The sequence below is a fragment of the Pan troglodytes genome, chromosome 14 (genome assembly GCF_028858775.2).
Source record: "Pan troglodytes isolate AG18354 chromosome 14, NHGRI_mPanTro3-v2.0_pri, whole genome shotgun sequence".
Classification (NCBI taxonomy): domain Eukaryota; kingdom Metazoa; phylum Chordata; class Mammalia; order Primates; family Hominidae; genus Pan; species Pan troglodytes.
The window spans coordinates 23,179,102-23,202,903 of NC_072412.2; the positions used below are offsets into that span (position 1 = coordinate 23,179,102).

At 44.6% G+C, this 23,802-nt stretch overlaps 1 protein-coding gene across 5 annotated transcripts in view; it reads left to right on the top strand.

Moving 5' to 3' along the window:
* SPATA13 (spermatogenesis associated 13) overlaps positions 1 to 23,802 on the top strand; it is a 328,600-nt gene that overhangs the window by 4,459 nt on the left and 300,339 nt on the right. For 2 of the 5 annotated variants that reach the window (XM_016925048.4, XM_016925050.4), the window contains exon 3: positions 14,283 to 14,375. The exons of the other annotated variants lie outside the window; for them this stretch is intronic. In XM_016925048.4, coding sequence (XP_016780537.3) covers positions 14,283 to 14,375 — 93 coding nt within the window. The remainder of the gene's footprint in view (positions 1 to 14,282; positions 14,376 to 23,802) is intronic. 5 annotated transcript variants of the gene reach the window in all.

The window sequence follows — 23,802 nt, forward strand, 5'->3', positions numbered from 1 at the left end:
GCAACTTTCTGCCTGCATGGCATTATCCGTGCTTATTTCTAACAAGATACCTATGGCAGAGTATTTCAGGCTGTTTGTGAAGGGCAGCCAGTAGAATTTGAAGGTTTTCACTGAGGCATTGAGCAACTAACAAGGGTGTAATTGGAACGTGTGGCAAGAACTCCAATTGTTAAAATATGTGGTCATAAAATAATAGAGTCTAGGGCGAAGCCTGCAGGTCTTGTGGTCAGTGCGTTGCCCTTGGCTGGACTACATAGTGTCTGCTTTGTAAAGGTAGAAATCAATACTGTGTTTCAAGTCAGGTAAAGAAGAAGGTTCCGGAGTCTTCTGCCACAGAAGTTTCGGTATTCACCAGTCATCAGAGTCTCAAAGTACTTGTGTTTGTCTCCTTAACTTCCTTCATTACTTTATATTCTGCCTTCAAAGGGAGGGAGAGTAGTCTTCTATTTTATCCATCATTTGCTGAAAGAATTATATGAGGTTGCTTCTTGGCTCTTCTCTGTAAGTTGAATAGAAACCGTGTGCATTGTTCTAGGAATCTGTTTCTATCATGGCCCTGCGCAGCACCTGTCCTTCCCACCGTGAGTGGTGGAGCTGTGGTCTGTGTCATCCTCGCATTTCCAACCCCAGTCATACCCCTTTACTTTTAAGTGTGAGGCCCCGGATGAAATTCTGCAGTATCCCTGCTGAAGAGCAGGGCTCCAATGCACCTGGTGGAGCTTTTCCAAGGAACACGGAAAGTGTTCGGAATGCACTGCTTGGACAAGATCCAGCAGCTTTCCTTGATCGGTGCTTTCAGAAACAGGTTCTTGTGTAGAACAGCTACGGGTATCCCAGCCAAAAAAGACTGCCTATTTCTGAGAGCTGTGCATACTTAATTAGAACAGGGATTGGTGCCAGCACTTGGAGTTTGAAAAGTCAGCTTTGAACATGAATGCAAGTCCCTGCAAGGTAGAATGGTCTGTTTCTCCTTATTTGTTTTTTTTTTTTTTTTTTTCTTTTTTTATTTTTATTTTTATTTATTTTTTATTATACTTTAAGTTTTAGGGTACATGTGCACATTGTGCAGGTTAGTTACATATGTATACATGTGTGTTTCTCCTTATTTGAGCCAGAAATCTATGTAACCGGCCGGCTGTGCACATCACATGGCACAGATTCAGGAGGTGAGCTGGTCTCTTCAGTTGCTGCTTTTATAGCAGCTTTTAATCAAAATGCTCACCTCAGACGCACCCTCCTCAAATTAAGGAACAGAATAACCAAACACAGATGTGTAAAGAGTGAGGGAAAACAGTTGTTCTGGCTGTTGATGACTTCCTCAGGCGTGGGCATAGTGAAATGCCCTTTCTTCCCCTCTGCTACCAAAGACGGCAATGGCGTTGAGTGGCTTGGAAGTTCAAACCACTCAACAAGTATTGACCAGTCACTCCCTGTATACTCAGTGCTGACAGGGGCATGAAATGTGTCACGACCTTTCTTCCTGAGTAGTTTATGATCCTGCTGAGGGTGAGCACACACAGGGAATCATGGGAAAGGTTGTGTCATGGCGTGGCCACCCCAGGAATGGCTGATGTGGGGGCTCAGTGGCCAGAGGCCCAGATCCTCCCCTGCTGTGGCTTCTTTCCTCTTACCTGTCTCCTGCATGTTCACATCACCCCATCCCCAATCCAGGCTCTGTCCCATTTTTCAGCTCAGGGTCTTCCTCCAGTCCAGTGAGGGTGGTTCAGGAAATCCTAGCTCTGGTTGTGTCTGCCCCAGTGTGAGTCTGTCTGTGGGGTTTCAAGCCTTATCTTCCTGGAGGAATTTCATCAGGGTCTGAAGGAAATAAAAGAGGGACTGGGCTGAAGAAGAGGAAGAGAAGGCTGTCTTTCTTCATTATTGATAGTAGTCGTAAATCATTGGAAAGTCCTAAAAGACTGCCTGAGTGTTCATTTCCAGGACAGAAGGATACACAGGCAACATAAGAATATAAGACTGTGTTGAGGGCAACAGCAGGGCAAAGGAGAAAAGTGCTGGTCACAACCCTAGATGGTGACTGAAGAGAGGACAACAGCCAGCGGTCCATACGCTGAGATGGATGGGAGAAGAGACACACAGGGACGAGGAAGCCAGCCTGGGTACTAAGTATCCCCTGGATTAGCTGCAAGTGCGCGTCTCCTCACCCGCGGACCTCAGCTCTTCCCTTCATGATATCAGCAGTGATCTGGAGCTGGAGGAGTCCCTGGGGAGAAGGGAGTGCAGCAGCTGTCGCTCATTCCACCGTTCCTGGCATTTCAAGTTGGAATAATAAATGCAGTTCTGGGGTGTTAGGTTTGCAAGTGTTTTTAGCATACCATGGTCTCGCATGTACACATTAGGTATTTCGGCTCGCCCAGGGGCCTAGTCATTGTATAACCTCTTTCTAAGGAAACTATATGCCAAATTCCAAACAAGCAAAATGTTATTTTTGTTGTGCAAAGCCTTTGTATCTTGAAAATTGGGGCATCTAAGAATTTTATTTAGATAACAAGACAGAGATCAGAATGGGCCAGAGGAGCATCAGGAGACCTGGGTGCAAGTCTTGCATAAATGCTTATCGAGCCAAATTCCCAAAGATTTACATGTGTTATCTGCAGGAAGAGGGTTTTGATTAGTTTTTAAGGTCCCTTCTGCTCCTTCTAAAAACCAGCCTAAAATGGAACATGTCTTCTCTAAGAATCCCAAATGCCTCTCAAGGATCAACCCCTTGGCCTTTTATCCAGGAGTCCCCTAGTGTCTCTAGGAAGCTGCAAGGATGATGGTATCTCCAGTTTTATACACAAGGTTGGGAAAGTCTGCCTGGGGAAATGTTTAGAGGTGTGGATTTCTCAACTTTAATTTATCTTTTTGGTTTGCTCCTTTGTGAAATAGCATTGTCTTCAGCTGCTCTTGGCTATGATGTCTTAGCTGTAAGATCTTAGCCTTGAGAAAGAGCATCGGGGCCATACAGCAGTCATTTGGCCACAGGAATTTCAGTCACTTCAGGCTGTTTTTGCTGTTGTATTCCATCTCAGACCCAGATGTCTGCAGTTTCCTCAGATTGGAAACATCATGGGATCTCGTTGTGCAAGGAGTTCAGCATATTGAGAGTGAAGCACAATCACCTATCATTTTACATTATGGGAAATTTGACAAGTTTCAAATCTTGTTATTTTAGAGGTGAATGGATATACCTGTGTGTGTGTGTGTGTGTGTGTGTGTTACTATTCCACATGGGGCAGGCCTACCCCATAGGCTGTGTGCCCAGAGTAGCCTGGATTGATATTTTAAATGAACTAGAGGATTGAAAGCTACACTGAACCTGTTAGTAAAATGAGACGTTCATTTATAATGAAAGCAGATCTCTTAGTTTATGGGATGGATAATCTTGGGGTCTTATTTAGCAGGCTTTCTTTCAGTGGTTGTGTCTCTATTTAGATAGCTAATGTGGTATTTCAGAAAATATTTTCATGGCTAGCTATTAGAATATGTCTATGACCGGGAAATGAGGAGCCACACTGCTTGTAAAATACTTACATTTTCCGTGGATAAAAGATAGCTTGAATAATGTAAAAATCAATAGTTCCCATGATGGTGGAGTTATATTCTTTGGAGAAAAGTTTAAGTACTTCTAAGGTTAAATATTATGTTCATTACTCTTAGCTCTGGGAATCTGCCAAAATTATTTTTGCAACCTTGTTTATATTTAGCCAACATAGGCAGTCAGCCACTGAATTAAGCATTTTTTTCTCCAAAAGACCTGATTTTGCCAATAAGAATTTGGTTATGCAATTATATGTTGACTAATTAGAAGGTAAAAGCCCCGGATTTGAAAAGTTTGGTGTTTTATTTACCATTTTTAAGTGTGCAGTTCAGCGGCATTCAGCACGTTCACATTATTGTGCAACCTTCACCTCCATCCATCTGCAGAACTCGTTTTATTTTGCACAACTGGAATTCCCACTCCCCTCTCCAACCCCTGGCAACCACCATTCTACTTTCTGTCTCTATGAATTTGGCTACTCTAGGTACCTCTTATAAGCGGATTCTATAGTATTTGTCCTTTAGTATCTGGCTTATTTCACATAACGCAACGTTCTTAAGGCCCAGGTATGTTGTGGCATATGTCAGAATTTTGTTTCTTTTTTTTTTTTTTTTTGAGACAGAGCCTCACTCTGTCACCCAGGCTGGAGTGCAGTGGCACTGTCGCAATTTACTGCAACCTGTGTCTGCTGAGTTCAGGCAATTCTCCTGCCTCAGCCTCCTGAGTAGCTGGGATTACAGGCACCTACCACCACGTCTGGTTAATTTTTGTGTTTTTTAGTAGAGACGGGGTTTCACTGTGTTGGCCAGGCTGATCTTGAACTCCTGACCCCTCAGGTGATCTGCCTGCCTTGGCCTCCTGAAGTGCTGGGATTACAGGCGTGAGCCACTGCGCCCAGCCAATTTTGTTCCTTTTTAAGGCTGAGTAATATTCCATAATGTGTATATACAACATTTTGTTTATTCATTCACCTGCTGATGGAAATTTGGGTGGTTTTCACTGTTTTAAATCTTTTCAGTGGTATTCTGGCCACATGGTATTTTCTGCTATGGTGATAACATATGACATAAACCAGTTCTCTGTGGATAGGCTTTCAGTTTTTTCCATGCTTCTGTGAATAACTGTGAACTTTAACCATTTTACACATGTGCAAGCATGTTGGTCAATCAGAATTATTGATATTGATTTGCTGAGAAGAATGTTTTGGGCACATAAAATTTTGGATGCTGATGAATTTCCTTCTGTGGAGATTGTACCAATTTATGTGTCCTTTATAAAGAATCTGTCTCCCAAGCCCTCACCAACGAAGCAAAAATTCCTTCATCTTTGCTCATCTCATGATGGAAAATGGTGTCTCAGTGTGGTTTTAGCTTACATTTCTCCTATTTTGAGTGAAGTCTGAATGTTTCAGGGCCATTGTATTTCTTTTACTGCAACTATCTGTTCATTTCCTTTGTTCATTTCTCAGTCGGGCTGTTGGGTTTTTCTCCTCCCACTTCTTTATATTGGCTGTTGTTGAAAAATGTCCTTTTGTTTGGCATCCCTAGTGTGCAGCCTGTGGAAGTCTTTGGGGGCTCTCCTATGAAACAGGAGCTTTGTCTGAGTATTAGTAAAACCTGCTTTTCAACACCATTGATCAAATACTGGCTCGGTGACAGTAGGTTTTATTAAGGGGAGAGTCCAGTGCAGTAGTCCATTTACTGAAATGGTTCATATGCTGAAGAAAGAATATCTTTGTGAGAAAGTTATAAAAATTTCTAGTCTCACAATGTGTTTTAATGTTAAGATTTACTTGGCTGGGCGCGGTGGCTCATGCCTGTACTCCCAGCACTTTGGGAGGCCGAGGCAGGTGGATCATGAGGTCAGGATTTCGAGACCAGCCTGACCAGCATGGTGAAACCCCGTCTCTACTAAAAATACAAAAAGTAGCCAGGAGTAGTAGCATGCGCCTGTAGTCCCAGCTACTCAAGAGGCTGAGGCAGGAGAATCACTTCAACCTGGGAGGTAGAGGTTTCAATGAGCCGAGATCACGCCATTGCACTCCAGCCTGGGTGACAGAGTGAGATTTCATCTCAAAAAAAAAAAAAAAAGAAAAAGATTTACTCAAGTTATCTTTTAAAAGTTGAATACATAAACATAAGTAACTTGGTATGAACTGAAAAAAACAACCCAAAATAGTGTATTATTAAATATCATTTGCTAAGCTCATGCAGCTAACTGCATGCTGGAAAACTCAAACTCAACATGCCCCACTCTGAACTCATCCCTCTGACCCACAGGGTAACGTCCCAGTTCCTGAGTTTGCTGTCTTGCTTCTCCACATAACTATCTACTCTTTTCTGTATTATTCTCTACATTATTGCCATGGGCAGAAAGTTTGTTTCCCCCTAAAATTCTATGCTGAAATCTAACCCCCAGCGTGATGGTATCAGAAGTGAGGCCTTGGGAAGTGATTAGATCATGAGAACAGAAGCCTGATGAACAGGGTTGGTGCCCTCAGAAAAGAGGCCCCAGAGAGCTGTCTTGCCACTTCCACTATGTGAGGATACAGCGAGTTGGTACCATCTGTGAGCCAGAAAGTGGGCACCCACCAGATGTTGAATCTGTGGATGCTTTGATCTTTGACTTCCCAGCCTCCAGAACTGTCAGAGATAAATATCTGTTGTTTATAAGCCACCCAGGTTATGGTATTTTGTTACAGCCACCCAGAGTAAGACAACTGCCAACCAGTTCCACCTAAACAGTCTCTCCAGTGTGTCCACCACCCTGCACCTGGTCACCACCATCTTGTTCAGATGCCACCCAATCCCTGCTGGATTCCCTCAGCCACCTCCAGCTGTGTTGTTGCCTTCAGACTTTTCCACATTCAGCAGTTGTATGATCTGTCACCAAGAGGAGTTTATGAAATGCAGCTCTCTGGTTTTATAAAACCATATCCCTGGCCAAAACCCTTTGATGGCCCCCACTCCCCCTAGAATAAAACTCAAACTCCTTAGCATGGCCTCTGGACTGGCATGCCCTGGCCCAGTCCCTCTGTTTCCTTGCTCATTGCCCCCTCCTTCCTACACTCCACTGTTCCCAATAGTGATTTCTCAATTCCTTAAACTCAGGGTGCACCCTTGTTTCAGGACCTTTGAATCTGCTCCTTTTTCTGGAATGTTCTCCCTTGTTCCACTTCCCAGTCTTCACCAACCTGAGCAGCTCTATTCCTTCTTCCTCCAGCAAGTCTTGCCCAACACTCCCCAGCCTGGTTTAGTGGATTCTTCTAGGATCCAGCATGTCCCTTAGCTTGCAAATTGCCCTGTGCTATAATTGTCTACTTCCTTGTATAAAAGGGTGCACCCCACGAAGCTGTAAATGCCCAGGGAGCGAGATCACATCTACCTTGTTTCCCGTGATCACCCAGAACCTAACGTATTGATTGCTCATAAACATGTGTTGATGGATGACTGTTGACAGATGGCTGGAGAACTAAAGGAGAATGCCTTCTGGAAATGGGATGTGACTGGGTGCCAGTGGGTTGTGATAGTATCACACATTCAGAGTCTTGGGATGAGACCCTGAGTGTCTTCCCCACAAATCCTGAAACCTGTGTGGCAAGAAAAGAAAGCTGAGTTGGCTGAAGTTTTATTTGCCTGGTGTACCCCCGGCCTTGTGAGAAAGACAGTGAAAGAAGATGAAGCCCGCTCAAGGTTAAGATCAGGCAGAGGAGAAACAGACACCTGCTAACTGTCCTGGCAGAGTCCCAGGCAGGGCAGCAGCTCCCTGAGTGGAGAAGGGGCACACAAGCTTAAGGCAGAGATCCTGGTCAGGGCTGGTGAGGAAGGGATGGATTCGGAATGCAGCATCACTCAAATTGCCTTCAAGGGCAGCCCATCTAAGAACCTGTGCTGTCTTTTCTTTGTAATACATTCATGTCCCTCTCTGAGATGTAAGTGTGCTTTGGGGCTGATTCAGGGCAATAAATCCTGTGTTTGCAGAATGTAGTCACTGATTTGGGACTTAGGGTCTAATCAGTATGCAGTCCAGTAAAAATAGCAAAGGTCATATTTTACTGCACTCTGTCTGAAGTAAGCAAACTTTCAGCTGAAGACACTCTCAGATGACTTCTTTTCTTGCCTCTCTTTTCTCCTTGAAAATTTACAGGGAATGTTGTGGTCGTAAGGAACTTCTCCTTCACTGGGCTTCATGCTGCAAAGTTAGTGAGCCCCAGCCCGCAGTGTCCAGCTGTCTTTGCTATTACTGCATTCTTTTCTCCAATGCATTGATAAGACTCATGTTCATAGCAAGTCCAGCACCGTGCATATTGTGCACATTTGTGAAAAATTGTTCAAGAAGTAAATATACTTCTCAGCCCCTAACACCAAGAGGACAACAGAGTAATCATCCCACAGTGACCTTCATTTGTAGACAATCGGATTAGGGAGACTCTGAGTTGGGGGCAGGTGGGCTGGGGTTGGGAGGTGGGTGAGTGGGTTGTTTTCTGTATTGTTTCTGAGAATAAAAATCTTCCATGCCAAGCAGTGGTGAATGAGACTGTTCACTCAGGCTTTGGTATAGTGCAATGTGGAAAGCCACCCCAAACGGAAAGAGGACACGGTGATGAAGACCATGGGGTTATTGTAATGATTGGCACTGCCATTGTGGAGTGGTTACTACAAGCCAAGCACTCCGCTAAATATTTTACATGGATTATTTTATTTAACCCTCACAAAACCTAGGAAGTGAGTTAGAATAGTGAGGCCCATTTGCAGTGAGATTTCTGAGGTCCAGAACCACCCTCCCTGACACTCCTCAAGTCTGGGTTCTTGGTAGAAAGTGGAGAACTGCAGTCCAACCATGTGCTGTCAACCCAGGGACCTGCTGCCTCCATCGGTGTCCAGGAGGTCTGAGTCTAGCTCTGTTCCTAATAGCTGTGTGACCTTGTGTACTTAGGTCTCTGTGCTTCAGAGCAGCATGAGGTATATAAGGTTGTTTTGAGAATTATATAAAATAAGGCATATATTAGTTAGGGTGATACTAAGTCTTGTAGTAAAGCCCAACATTTTGGTGGCTTGACACAATAAAAATTTACCGCCTGGATACAGACCATTGCAGGTGTGTCTGATCGGTGGCAGGTGCTGGTGGTGGTGGATGGCTCTGCTCCACGAAGTCTTCAGGGATCTAGGCTAATGAAGGCTTTGTATCTTTGATGTGTGATTTCCAGGACCATTACACCCACAGACCAGAGAATAATGTTGGCAGGGGTAGTCCCATGTATGGTGAGGTCTGAAGGGTCAATTTTGGGGACTCTCTTTAAGAAATGAACACAAAGTGGTCCATGTGCTACAGCCCCTCCCTGGGCTTGAAAGGGGCCCTGCAGGAGAGGGATCCTGCAGCCTAGGATTCATTAGCTTCCTGGCAAACTCACATCCATAGTTGGATGGAACTTGGGGACATGGCCACGTTTGGCTCCACAATGCTGGGAAACACTGTCTAGACTGTCCGAAATAGATGACTGCTGGCAGCTGCTGCCATGTGTGTAAAGCGCTTCTAACAGTGCCTGGCACGGCAAGAGCTAGGAAGTGTCAGCTACTATTCTTCTGTTTACAATGCAGCATGGGAATTTCCATCAAGCCAGCTGTGCCCTGAGAGCTGCCTGTCATATTTTCACCAACATGCTCTGGGCATCATATTATGTGCCTGGGCTTGGTCCAGGCTGCTGTGCTTTCAGAAAAGCCTGGAAGCATCAGCAGAGATGGGTTTAAAAGTCCACAGTCTAAGTCGCTACATAAGGAGCAATGAACCGGCTGCGGCGAAAGGTCATGGACAGAGTGTCCCAAGGCTTGGCCCACTGTGGCAGCTGGGGTTCCTAAGCCTGGCGCTTTGCAACTGCAGAATCACAGCTGCTGCCTCAGAGCATCGCTGATCAGCCCAGTTACATTTGTAGTCCAAGGCAGTGGTGGTGTTAAAGTGCTGTTCTTCCTAGCAGTATGTTACCCACATCATCAAACATATTTCCCTTGTCTGCACATTTACGGCAATAAGGCTTCTCTGCAAATAAGAGAAAGCATGCACCTCTCAGAAGAGTGATGTTGTTTCACAGATGTCAAATGCTTGATGCCAGTTTCTGCCAAGGACATTCTCGGCCCAGGACCTGATACCATGTGCATGTGGCCTGTCCATGCCCCAGCCTTTCCCACAGACCCCTGCATGACATTGTTGGACCATGCATTCAAACCCACAGGCTAGGATAAGTGAGAATTTACCTAGGAAAGCCCATCCTTTGGCTAGAGGGAGAGGAAGCATCCAGGCTTGCTTTTTAAGGGGATCTCTAGGTACTTTCCCATAAAACTCCCCATCCAGCTGTAAACCACCCCTGCTCACAGCAGGCAGTATTTATGCAGGCTGAGGGTGAGGTCATTGCATATTCCAACAACAGATTTGTCTGGGAAATTAAATTTGCTTATGTTCAAGGTATGTGTGAGGGTGCAGCCAGCTGGGGTGAGCGATGATTCCCTGAAGTCTGGGAAGTGGTGGGTGATGGTGGTGGTGTTTTTTTTTTTTCTTTTTTTTTGACAAGTAACAAGGAGTTACAATGAAATGTCCTTCTCAATTATGAAGTGATTGCCACGCATTGGCGTCACAGCCTGTTCTTGCCAGTGACGGATATTCTTGTCATTCTTACAGTTTTGGGGTAAAGGAAATGTACTCCTGGCCTTCTAAATTCCAACTCAGAAAAATGTTCTAAAGGAAACACTACTGTGAAAGGATTAGGGACTTAGACTGCTCCATAAAAGTACCTTTGACCAAACCTATGGCAAAACTATAATTAAAAAGATATTGTGTAGGGTCATGTTCATTGGTAAGAATTTGAAACATATCTCATGTAGTATGAATGGAGCTTCAGTTCTCAGATGGAGCTTCAGCTATTGTATAGAGGGAGGAATGAGACAATCTTGCCATGGCTTCAGAGAGCACAATTAGGGTGGAAGCTGGAGGATGAGGTATCATCCTTAACAAGGGCAGAACTTTCTGTTAGAATAGAAGCAGAGGTGTTGGGGAGGAGGTTCGTGTGTAGGACTGGCCGGCATGACTGCAGGTGCTTTTCAGGCCCTGGATGCTGAGATCCTCTAAGTGTTGGGTAGGTCCCGCTAATTATCCACAACTAGGAGCCTGTCTTTAATGACCACACGTGGGACATGTTGAAGTTTTCTGTTCATCATTGAGTAATGAAGGTGAGAAAAGACTAAAATGAGTATACAGTGCTGTTTTTTTAACCTCTGCAATATTGGGGTCTGTGTAGAGGAATAAAGAGCACTCAGTTTTGGAAACAGAAGAGTAGAATTCTAATAGTCAGTAAGCAATAGATTCTTCCTCCCTTACAGTCATCAAGAAAATGGCTTGTAACCAAGCCCTACATTTTAGGCCAAAAGGCAGATTAAAAGTTAAAAGCATATCAGCACACTGTTATGAAGCATTTGCTGTAAACAGGTGAATTGGTGTAGCTCAGCATTCTGAACAAGGGGTGATTTTGCCTCCCAGGGGACATCTGGCAGTGTCTGGAGATGGTTTTGAGTGTGGTGACTGTGTGTGTGATGCTGTTCCTGACGTCTAGTGGGTAGAGGCCAGGGATGCAGCTAAACATCTCACCATACACAGGACAGCCCCCAAACACGATGTCCAAAAATGTCAGTAGTGCCAAGGTTCAGGAACCCTGACATCCTTAAGAGCCTGAAGATACATACCAATCTCATTTGCTTATGTAACACTACAAAAAAAATTGCATGTTAAAATTATTTATCATACTTAGCTGATCTTCTGATTTTATCCCTAGAAAGACAAAGGTGTGATCTTTGAACACATGTAAATCAAAGACAATTTTGTTTTTCCTGTTTGGCTTAATCAAATCCAAGTGATGAATCCCATTTAACGGGATTTGACATTAACATCAATATCACTGGGCCTTGGTTTTTGAACTTGTTATTATTTCTGACTTATTTTTAAATAACTGATTATGCTGATAACTCAAAATGAATGCAGCCCAGATGGGAAGGAAATAACAGAGGTCAGGTCTGGCAGGGGCCCTAATTGGCAGCCGTTTTCAGCTCAAAACAGATGGAATCTCCATATCGACTGAGGTTTTCCCTTTGAGATAAAAATGTGAGGTCATGGAATTTCATCTGTATCTGATATGCATTTTCATATCTATAATCAAATCTAATTTTGTAATCTGGAAAGTTTTGATTCTTCTTACCAAAATCTCCTGAAAAAATTAGGCAGAGAAATAGAGGGGGTTGTGTTAATTAATGTATTGATTTGCAAATGAGAGCAAAAGATCTAACTCTTTGAAACGTGTAGAGAATGGTGAGAAGGTCATAAAAATTCAGATAAGCCATGTTTCCTGAGAACTGGGGAAGGGTGAGGCTGCCTTGAACTGCGTGGAGGAAGTGGTCATCTTTTATTCTGAGTACTAATTGGACCCTGATAGCATGTGTTTTGTCTCTGCCTGAGCTTCCTGTTTAAGGAAAGACTTGAAGAGCTAGAGAGACAACCGAGCAGATAGATATGGGACCTGTGAGACACAGAGAACTCAGGTTGCTCATTCCAGAAGAGAACAGACCCTAACAGTGTGTTGGAGTCTCTGAGGAAATGAAGGGTTTTTGGTAGGTTACGAATTAGTTTCCTCTTGCTGCTGTAACAAGTTACCATGAACCTAATGGGATTATTATCTCATATTTCAGGGGTCAAGAGTCCAAAGTGGGCTTCACTGGGCTGACTCAAGGATTGCTTTCCTTCTGAGGCCATGAGGGAGAGTCCGCTGCCTTGCCTTTCCACCTTCTAGAGTTTTAACACTAGAGTTTGCAAATGAGAACAAAAGATCTAACTCTTCAAAAAGTGTAGAGAATGGTGAGAAGGGCATAAAATTCAGATAAGCCAGATAAGAAAGGCTTTCAGCAAATTAAATTCAGCAGAGTTCAATTGGGCAAAAAACGATTTGCAAATCAGTCTCCAGAACCAGAAGAGGTTCAGAGTGACTGAACTGGGGCTGTCACATGGTCAGATAATATTTATGGACAGAGGAAAGAAAGTCACCTAAGAAAACGAAGTGATGTGCAGAAACAGCTGGGTTGGTCACAGCTGGGCTCTTGCCTTATCTGAACAAGTTTTAATGGTTGGCCACCTGTGCTTGGCTGATTGGCTGAGATTTGGCTACTTATTAAAAGAGTAGCTTACAGGAGGATGTTTACACATCAGTGAGGTTACAGTTCACTATGCACAAGAAGCCTTGAGGCCAAACTTAAAATATGTGAGGAGGCAGCTTTAGGCCACACATAATTTAACAAGAGGCCGCCAGCGTTCCTTGGCTTGTGGCCCCTCCTCCATCTCCAGAGCCAGCAGTCGCCTCCCTGTGACCTCTGCTTTTATTGTCAGTCTCCTTCTCAGGCTCCCCAGCCACTCTCTTTCCCTTATAAGGATCCTTGTGCTCACAGTGGCCCTCTCAGATCATCTTGTAGGCAGGGGCTGCTTTTCCCAACTTATAAGCAGGAGAATGTGGCTGAGAGAGCCCATTGCTCTTCCCAGTGCCCCATTCCTCTTAAGAATAGCTAATAATGGAATAACGAGTATTCATCCTGGGCTTCTAACCACTCTTGTAAGGATCAGTCACGATTGATAGAAATATCTGGGCTCTTGAATATGATGACTTTTCTGCTTAAACAACCATCAGTTTCAACTAAAAATACTGTGAGCAGAAATGGTTTCCATTTTTATCTTTTCTTTATTTGTTAAGGTATAATGGGCATAGAATGCACATATTGAAAGTGTACATTGTGGTACATATGTGTGTACTCACCACAATCAAAACCATGTCCATATTCATCACCACCAAAAGCAGAACACGCATGCCCCCTGTGATCTGACCGTCTCCATACCCACATTCCCAGGCAAACACTGATGCTTCCTATCACTATAAGTTAGTTACATTTTCTAGAATTTTATACAAAAGAAATCATATACTATGAAATCTTTTTACTTCATTCAGCATAATTTGAGATTTATCCATGTCTTTCCATGTATCACTAGTTCATGGCTTTTCATTGCTTAGTAGTTATATTAGTCCATTTTGCATTGCTATAGAGAAATACCTGAGACTGGGTAATTTACAAAGAAGAGGTTTATTTGGCTCATGCTTCTGCAGGTTGTACAGGAAGCATCAGACCAGCATCTGCTTCTGTTGAGGCCTCAGGAAGTTTCTAATTACAGTGGAAGGTGAAGGGGGAGCAGGCGTGTCACATGGCAAGAGAGGGAACAAGGGAGTGAGGGGGAGGTGCCAGCCTCTATAAACAACCAGCTCTCTTCTGAACTAATAGAGGAGAGCTCAGTCATTACCATGAGAGGGTACCAAGCCACTCATGAGGGATCCACCCTCATGAGCCAAACACTTCCCACTAGGCCCCATCTCCAACACTAGGGATCATATTTGAACATCAGTCTTGGAGGGGACAAACTATATTGGTAGTATTCCATTGTTCATGCAGCCACTTGGGAATGAACATTGGATTGTTTCTGGTCTTGGGCTATGATGAGTAAAGCTGCTACAGGAATTCAGTTTCAGGTCTTTGTGTGGACAAATGTACTCTTTTCTTCCGGGGTAGTATCTAGGTACAAATGACTAGGTCATGTGATATGTACGTTTAACTTTTTTAGAAACTACCAAACTGTTTTCTGAAGTCTTTGCACCATTTCACTTTCTCAACAGCAGTGAATGTTCCCACCCTAGGATGTTCCAGTTACTTTACATTCTCAACAGCACTTGGAATCATCAGTTTAAAAAATTTTAGCCATTCTAAAGGTATGTAGTGGTATCTTGGAGTAGTTTTAATTTGCATTTTCTTGATGACTAATGACATTGAGCTTTTTTCTTGTTCTTATTTTCCATCTTTATCTTCTTTCATGAAATGTCTATCCAAATCTTTTGTCCATTTTTATCAGGTTGTTTTCATATTATTGCATTTGAGAGTGTTTTATAAACATGCTTTGGATAAAAGATCTTTATCAGATATGTGGTTTACAAATGTTTTCTCCCTGACTGTGGCTTATCATTTAATTTTCTTAACAGTGTCTTTTGAAAAACAGAAGTTTTAAATTTTGATGAAATCCAGTTTGTCAGTTGTTTTCTTTTAGGGATCGTGATTTTTTGTTGTATTTATGAAATCTTTTCCTAACACATGGTTACAATGTTTTTCTTCTATGTGTTCTTACAGAAGTTTTGTATAGCTAGGTTTTACATTTAGGTCTATGATTCATTTTCAGTTAATTTTTATATGTGGCCTGAGATATGGATTCAGGTTCATTTTTCTGGCACATGAACATCCATCTCTTCCAGCATCATTTGGTGAAAAAATGATTCTTGTCCATTGAATTATCTTTGCATTTTCATTAAAAATCAATTGGCTTTATATTTGTGTTCAGTGATCAATTTTCCATCTTTTCACTAACTTTGATTTTTTTTTTTGAGATGGAGTCTTGCTGTGTCACCCAGGCTGGAGTGAAGTGGCACAGTCTCTGTTTACTGCAACCTCTGCCTCCCATGTTCAAGCAATTCTTACGCCTCAGCCTCCCAAGTAGCTGGGATTACAGGCACATGCCACCATTTCAGGCTAACTTTTTGTATTGTTAGTAGAGATGGGGTTTTGCCATGTTGGCCAGGCTGGTCTCGAACTCCTGACTTCAAGTGATCCACCTGCCTCGGCCTCCCAAAGTGCTGGGATTACAGGCGTGAGCCACTGCACCCAGCCTAATGTTGATTTTCTTGATAACTGGTTTTATAAGTCTCAAAATCAAGTGCTATAGGTCCTCCATTTTTTTCCAAGTCTGTTTTGGTCATTCTAGGCACTTTGCATTTCCATGTGTTTTAGAAACAGATCCTCATTTTCTACCAAAAAAAAAAAAAAAAAAAAAAAAAAAAAAAAAAAAAAAAAGCCTGTTCGGATATTGATTAGCATTGTGTAGAATATTTAGACCAATTTGAGAAGATTTGGCATATTAACAATATTGAATCTTCCAACCCATCACACAGTCTATCTCTCATTTTATTTTGCCTGAACAGCAGGAGATAGTTTTAAATGTACAGACCTTGACCTTGTGGGACTCCCAACTCCATCTGGAGTCAGGGAGATCTCCAGGCTCAGGGTGGATTCTTCCTGCCTGAGCTGCAGCCTGGAAACCTCCAGGCAATAACTGGGGAAGCCAAAGGCTCAGCCTATTTGTTTCTGCCTCTCAGGGATTACTCTCAAGTCTGGTCTGGCATCTAATGTTTGAAAACTGGTGTTTCTTATATTTAGGTTGCTTTTATTTTCAGTGAGAGGGTAAATGTGGTTCCTATTACTCCATTTTTTTAAGAATCAGAAATCCTCTTTTTCACTCTTTATAGCAGACTTCCCCCATTTAGATACTTATGCAAAGCAAATGCAAAGTAGCTCTGTTACTGTTAATATTACTGGCCAAATACCTGAATTGCAGCAAAGCTGATGGTTAACTTACCAGGCCTGAAAGACAAGCAGTGTAGTAGAATATAGTCAAAAACGATCTGGCCTATAAACATGAAAAATAGTGCTTGCCCTCATTAGTTATCACCAAAATGCATATTAAAACCACACAAAGATGGCATTTCACACCGAGGATGGTGAGGTAAGAAACCTAGTGGGAGGGTTAGATGTTGATCAAATGAGCACAAAATCAAATACAGAATGTCAGCTGTGGTGGTCTAGAAAGGAGAAGGACATTGTGCCCTGAAAGAGAACAACAGAGGGCTTGACCTGGCCTGGGGGCTGGGAAGCCTTCACTGAGGAAGCGTAGGTCTTGGGGCAGCTGAGGCATGAGTAAGAGTTTAACCAGGCTGATACAAAGATAGAAAAGGTTTCAAAGGGAGCAGCAGGTGACAAAGTCCAGTGATGGAGAATATGGAAGGTGTGGGGAGCCCAGTGAAAGACAGTGCTGGGCGGTGAGATGTCTAAGCCAGGCAGCTCTTGGTGGGGAAGAACCTTCCAGACACCACACAAGGAGTGACTTTCAGGGCAGATGCAGCCCTTGCCGTCCCCAAACCTGCCTTCTAGGGGGAAGACAGGCCACAAACCAAGTACACAGCAACAACATAAGATGTTTGCTAATGTGATCCAGTCTATGAAGTGGTGGGGAAGAGGGCCCAAGAAGGATTCTCAGGAAAGGGCAACAGGACATGCAGAAGCCCTGTGGGGAAAGAGGCTTGTGTTCAAGAAAGGGAATTCAGGAAAGCCTTGGGTTAGAGGTGTGAATTTGGGAGAGCTCTGGGTCAGAGGCATGAATTTGGGAGAGCCCTGGGCTAGACATTTGAATTCTGGAGAGCTGTGGGTCAGAGGTTTGAATTCCGGAGAACCCTGGGTGAGAGGTGTGAATTTGGGAGAGCCCTGGATGAGAAGTGTAAATTCGGCAGAGCCTTGGGTGAGGTGTGAATTCGGGAGATTCCCTGGGTCAGAGGTGTGAATTTGGGACTGGACAGTGTTTATTTCCTAGGCTGCTGTAACATAGCACCACTGTTTTTCAGCCTCTCCCCACTCCGAGTTCTTGGCTGCTGTGCTCTGTGTTTCCCCCTTGTTCACTCCCCTCACCCCCTGTCCTCCTTGGCTACTATTATTATGATCTGACACAGTTCTTCCAGGCTGGCCGAGTGGCCTCTTCTACTCTCACCCCCTACTCTCTCCAGGTAATGTCATCCAGGCTCACAGCCACATTACATTTTAAGGTTAGAGTAGAGCAGAAGTAGTCATATATACAAGAACACGGGGGAAAGTAACAGTGTTACATCGCTGAGGTGGAGGGTGGTGAGCAGGTGAGTGGCACGAGAGGAGGTGACGCCTCTGCGCTAAGGTCAGGATGCCGGGGATAATGTGTCTTGTGGGAAGACTGCAGGAGTGGAGGTGGGGGAAGTGTCTGGGGACACCTGCTTCTTCTGAGAAGGAGGGTGTGAGAGAGGTGAGGTGTGAGGAGGGTGGGGTTCGGTGGGGCTGGAAGTTTGAGGAGAGTGGAGATTGCGTTAAGGAGTGGCGGTGGAGAGGGGAGAATGAGCTGGCAGGGAAAGGCAGGAGGGTGGCCGGGCTGGCTGCCGTGTCTGTTAGGGTCAATCCCATGAATGCCCCTGTGTCCTGATGGTGATGCTTCCCAGGAGACCCCAGCATAGACCCACCAGGGCACCACATTCATCCCAGTGACTTGGGTGGGAAGCAGGAGGGGTGAGGAGTTTTGGATACTGGCAGGGATGTTCAATGATGGCCGTGGATATGGAGGGAAATGAAGAAAGAGAACCTGATGGGTTGAAGAAGTAAAAAGAGTCAGCACTGGGTGGGGGCCGGGAGGTGAGGGAGCAGGGGTGAGGACTGAGCAGGCGATCTGCGGGGAGAGGCTCCGGCACTGACCCCAGAGATTCAAACAGTGATTTCAGAAGATGAGGCTGGAGTGTGGCTGTGGGAAGGATGGTGAGATAAAGGGGACATGGGAGGTGAGGAGGAGACTGCATGGCCACAATGTCACTCATGTAGACATTTAACTCACCCAGGGGGCGGGTGGGAGCAGAGGTGGATGGTGCACTGTGAGCCACGTGTCAACATCTTACAGGGCCGAGAGGGAGTGACGAGAGGTCACTGTGCAGTGGCAAAGGTGGGGTCAGGTACATGTTTGAGGCATGGGCTTCAAAAAAGCAGTGTCATAGCTTTTGACCTCTGTCACATGAGGTCATTTACAAGCAGAGGTCTAAGATAATGGTTATGTATGTGTCCATCCACCTATTCAATAGCTCACTCTAACACTATGCCTGTGATTGAAAAAACGTGTTGGTGAACATGTTGAATGACAGGTATCTACCAGTCTCTATGTTGGGCTTGCAGGCAAGAGGTAGACGAAAAAGTGCTGTCTTCTTGGAGTGTTCAGAGTCAGAAGCATTGACAAACGAATTCGAGTAGGAGGGAAATGTCACAGTCGCTCTGCATTCCATAGAGAGGGGACAGAGTGACACACTCTGGGGGAAGGAGTAGAGGAGCTGGTGGTGGTTGTGTCTGAAAGCACTGTGGGCTTAGGGAAACACCAGATCGGCCTCAGTGGCCTGAGGCCTGGTCAGAGGGGTGAGTGCGTTGGTCTTTGAGTCTCCCCATTCCTCCCGGTTGGACTGACTAGACTGCAGGAGCTTCACGAATTCACCAGTTCCTGGAGTCTCCTTGGAAGAGGACTGCCGCAAGCCTCGTCCGGCTCCTTGAGGAAGGAAGAGCATCCAGTGCACCTGTGACCCCCCGACCACAGGCACTGGCTGTACCCTCTGATGGAAACAGGTTTCTTACCTGCTGCTGCTCTGCAGTCCTTACTTGGCAGGCACTGATGTAGAACCCATCCAGCTCTGTCTTTCCCCATACACAGTGTTGTAAAATCAAACTCATTGGTCATCCCTAGGTGATTGGGCCCTATTGGAACCTTCGCTTCTGATGTCCTTAGAAGTGGCTCAATGAAATATTTTTCTTTTTCTGAATGTGGGGGGTGAACAGAGAAAATTGCCATCATTTGTTCTTCTTCTGTTAATTCTCCCTATGATCTCAGGCGAGGAGTGTATGGGCAGACAGTTCCCTGTGGCCATTGACTCAGTCTTCCAAACTACAGCATTTGCCCTTTTATTCAAAATCCCATCTGTCTGGTTTTCAATGGTTCTGTCTGTAGCATTTTCCCCATGCTGGTCTATAAATGCAGGGGTGTGTGTGTGTGTATGGATGCTTAGATGTACCTATAGATAGAGAGGGGAGTGCCTAGGCCAGATCACTCAGAGAAGGTGTTGGATTAAGCCATTTTGATGTTTCCATTACAGAAATCCTAAATTAAGCACAGCTTCTCTGACACCAGTAACAATTTCATTACTGAGCCATGAGATAACGGCAGGTTTACAAGAGAAGGTGGTAAAAAGATTGAGAATTCAAATAATGAATGGAGTGCACACAGGAAAGGGTACTGTGCGTGTCTTCATGAGGAACCTGAATTAAGGCTGCTGTGCCACAAAGCAAGTAATGCGTAATTTTTTCTTTGGAAGCATGTAGAGGCTTTAAGATAACAAGTTTCTCTTAAGAAAACCTAGGATTTTAAAAGAAACAGAACTAAGATTAGAACCTTCATTGTGTATTCAGTTCTTTTCGTATTATATTAGTAGTAATGAATACAGATTTAATTGCATATAATGCATTTCAAGCAATTTTAGATTGAAGCAGAGTATTATGACTATAGAAAGTCCATTTTTTAACTAATGCAAAATATTTGCAAAAGTATTTGTCTTTACGTTATACATCAGCCACTATCCATTATAGTAATGATTTTAAAATACTTCCTTTTTGTTCTATACTTGATTTGACTCACATATTTAATACAATATCAGAGACGTGGGAAAAAACACAATATACATCAGCGAATACAGAACCCATTAAACAAGAACCAATACAGCAGAAGTCCCTTTTCAGCCACACTTCCCCTCCTCCTGCAGCATTGTTTTGTACACTTGCTGCATATACATACACACAGAAATAGTACTTATTACTATTGTCTTTTAAATATAGAAGTTGACTCTTGTCTCCTTGCCTAGTTCCTGGTGGGCACTCCTGGGCTTTGGTCTGTCCTCAAGGTCGTTCAGGGACTTGGGTTCCTTCCTAGGGTAGCATGTCTCTGTCTTTGGTGAAACACGGCTTTAAAAAATCTCCAAAGCATCATGAACCCCGAGTTTGTAAATTTCATAAAGAAAGATGAATTATTAGAAGATGAAATTGAAAAGCAGATACACAATTTTGCTCTGCAGTCATCAGTCAATAAAGAGTCAGGAATGAAATCCCGGTTCTTGTACCAACACCTATCTGCGCACTTTGAACAGATACCATTTATGGCAGTGTTGACAGTTAGTGTGGCAACTGTGCTTACTTATTGTTAGATTTCTCTCATCCAGGTTGGATGGACCACAGTATATTTGTTTATTTCCCGGCTCTCTAGTTCTCTAGGAAAACCAAGGGGTTTTCTTAGCTCTGTGGCCATCCAGGGGTGAGGGGCTCCTCACAGGGGCGCAGACGGGACTCAGGGAGGGTAGGCCTGCCCCCTTATGAAGGTGCTCCTTCCTTGGGAGTTCTCCTGGGTGTCCTGGAGCTGGCTGTGGGCAACAGACCCTGCCCCAGGAAGACGCAGGAGTGGTCAGCACAGTGCATCAATTAAATCAATTCCGAGACTGCTCCATACACACAGGGCTGAAAGGTTACTTTCCATACGATTTATCTTCCCAAATTATGTTCAGTCACAGTATCCGTGAAAGCTGTGGGAGAGTCTACAGTGACATTAGGCTAATAATAGTAAGACGCAAAAGGATACTCAGCAAAATGCCAACCACTCGAGACCCCCACATTAAACCACAAACCCTTCCCATTATCAAATTTGCAGCAAAAGCTTAAAGTGCACATCTTGGCTTTAGCTGTCCTATTATCATCACAATCTATTTACTGCCTGTGAGAATAAATCAAATGAATTCATTGTGCACATCTGAAAATGAATCTACATTCCCTTTTACATGGCTACTTTTTCATGACATATAGGTTATCTTCGCCACATTGCTTTCCATTTTAAAAGAGCTAAGAGTTTCTCAAAGTAAGTACTTTTCTGAGAGTCCTTAATTTGGAAGAACTCTGCTTTCTCTGAGTCGCTAGGGGAGAAGTTAACAGATGCTGGAAGATGACATCAGCATTTAATTGCAAATAAATTCTGTTTTCTGGTAGCCTGGCTATTGTGCTCACATTTGAAAACTGTTTTGATTCTTAAATTTTTACCATGTTTGCTAAATCTGGATAGATTATGAAGTCACATTCCTAAAAGATACTTGTATGTTTAGAGGCGAGAATTGGAGATCTTCAATGAATTGGAGGGTTGCCTTGCTTCTTAGACCACAGAAGCAGCTCAGGAATATAGTGCTCACCTGGTGCCTAGCAGGGTAAGCCCAGGACAGGAGCTCATATTTAAGTACGAGAAATGGAGTGTATGCAGGGAGAAAATGGAAACTACAGTTTTAAGGATGCTTTGGGGAATATGGAATCCTTGGTGAAAAGGGCCATTATACAGCTTTCTTCCCTGGTAAAGGGATGAACTCCTGAATTTTAGGTGTGGGGACAGGGGGTGGGAGAGGGATGGGGGAGATCTGAGTTCATAAAAGTGTCTTTCAAATAATGTGAAGAACAGCTGGTACGTGTCATGTAAAGGGTCAGAGAACACACGAGCTGTAGAGGGGCATTTCCTGAGGAATGCATGTGCTTTTAGATTTGCCACAACCCTGAAAGCTAGATCTGAGGCTCAGCAAGATGCAGCATGGGCATTTTTGTCAATGGAGGAGTGGATTCCTTTTTCTGCACACAGCAGCATAGCTGACATTTTTTTCCCTTCTTAATAAAGACGTCCACCCCCTTGACCTTTAGAGCTGATCTTCTAAAAGACCGTACTGTTTCTTGCATAATCATCACCTGTTCTGCTACACAATTGCTCTGTTTGGACCCGTGCTTTGGGATAGGAGACATCCCCTGAGAAGGCCAGGGTCAGACTGGCTGGGCTGCAAGCAGCCGGAGGTGCCTGCTGTGTTCCTGCAGTTTCCAGTGTGAGCTGCAGAGGAGAGACAGCCACTTTGTGAGTAACCACCATAATTCTATTATTAGGTGAGAGGTTAATAATTGACATGTTAAAGCATATCCGGGAGGGTATAGAGGGTAAGTCTAAATGTCAGTGTTCATTAGTGGTGTTTTGTATTACAAGTTTTCTTATTCCCAGTATTCATAAGATGTCACTCTTGAGTGTTCATGAGATCAACTAATTCATCAGCAGGTAAACACACAGGGCCTTCGTGGCACCTCAAGCATTTCATAACATGAGGTTCCTTGAGATTGCAAATGTAATAGAATAAAATCTGTACACAGTATAAATGAGCAACGGTGTCAGACAACGACAAGACAAACATGTTTCCAGCATGTCCCCATTTCATCTAATGTGATGTGCGAAAGAACTGAAAAAGGAACACAGCAAACTGGGAGGCTCAGGGCACGAGGTGGGGCAGAGGAGCGAATAGAGGCCAGGCCAGGCAGGCCCAAGTACTAATTCATCACAGTCGCAGGTGTGGTTGACTGGACCCTAACTCTGGGAGGTGCCAGCTGATTTGGTCACCACAGTTGTCTTAGGGGCCTGCACGGCTATGGTCCCATTTTAACAGCTGGGGAGCTGAGTTGCAACGAGGCCAGCCTACACGTGGTGGAGCTGGGAGAGCACCGGGACATGCAGCCCAAGCTCCTGGTGCCCTTGCATTCATGTGCCAGCTTCTGACAAGGGCTGCTGTTCTGGGATTTTACTCTAAGAGCGCAGGGAAGCCACGTCGATGGTGTAGGGGGAGAGGATGCCCTCGCTCGACGATTAACACGAAACCCCTCTCTGGAAGGAGGATGCTGTGGCATTGCCTGGGCTTTGTCACAGTTTTGTCATTCTGGGCCAGCCTCCCCTCTAGGATGCAGTCTGAAGGCCAGCTTGTGCACAAGGCCTCCCGTCCAGTGTCCCCTCAGCTGAGTGTGACCTTCCTGCTGGCCCTTAGCTGCCCTCTGGCACTGTAGTCACCTCTGTCAGTGCCTCTCCTGATTGCCAAGCATTGCAAGGGCCTGTGCCGGTTGCCTGGTGGCCCTGAGGCTCTGAGCCCTCTGCAGAGTTTAATACCCTTCTGCTGAGTGACATGTTTAGGGCCAGCCTCTGGTCAGAGGAAAGGCCAGGCTAGGCCACTGCTTGCATCTTTGAGGGGTGAGGCTTGCCTGTGGAGGGGACTGGGCTCAGTGAGTGGGTGTCATGTCTGTGGTCAGTAGCTGGCCCCTGGGGCGACTGACTGCTGGGTTCAAAATCCTGCTGCACCAGGGACAAGCTGGGTGATGTTTAAGTTGCAAGGCTTGGGGCTTTTTCTTTTTTCTTTTGAGGTGCAGTCTCGCTCTGTCAGCCCAGGCTGAAGTGTAGTGGTGCGAACTTGGCCCACTGCGACCTCTGCCTCCCAGGTTCAAGTAGTTCTCATGCCTCAGCCTCCTGAATAGCTGGGATTATAGGTGGCACCACCACACCTGGATAATTTTTTGTATTTTTAGTAGAGACAGCTTTTCTACTAAAAATGGCTATGGTGGCCAGGCTGGTCTTGAACTTCTGGTCTCAAGTGATCCATCCACCTTGGCCTCCCAAAG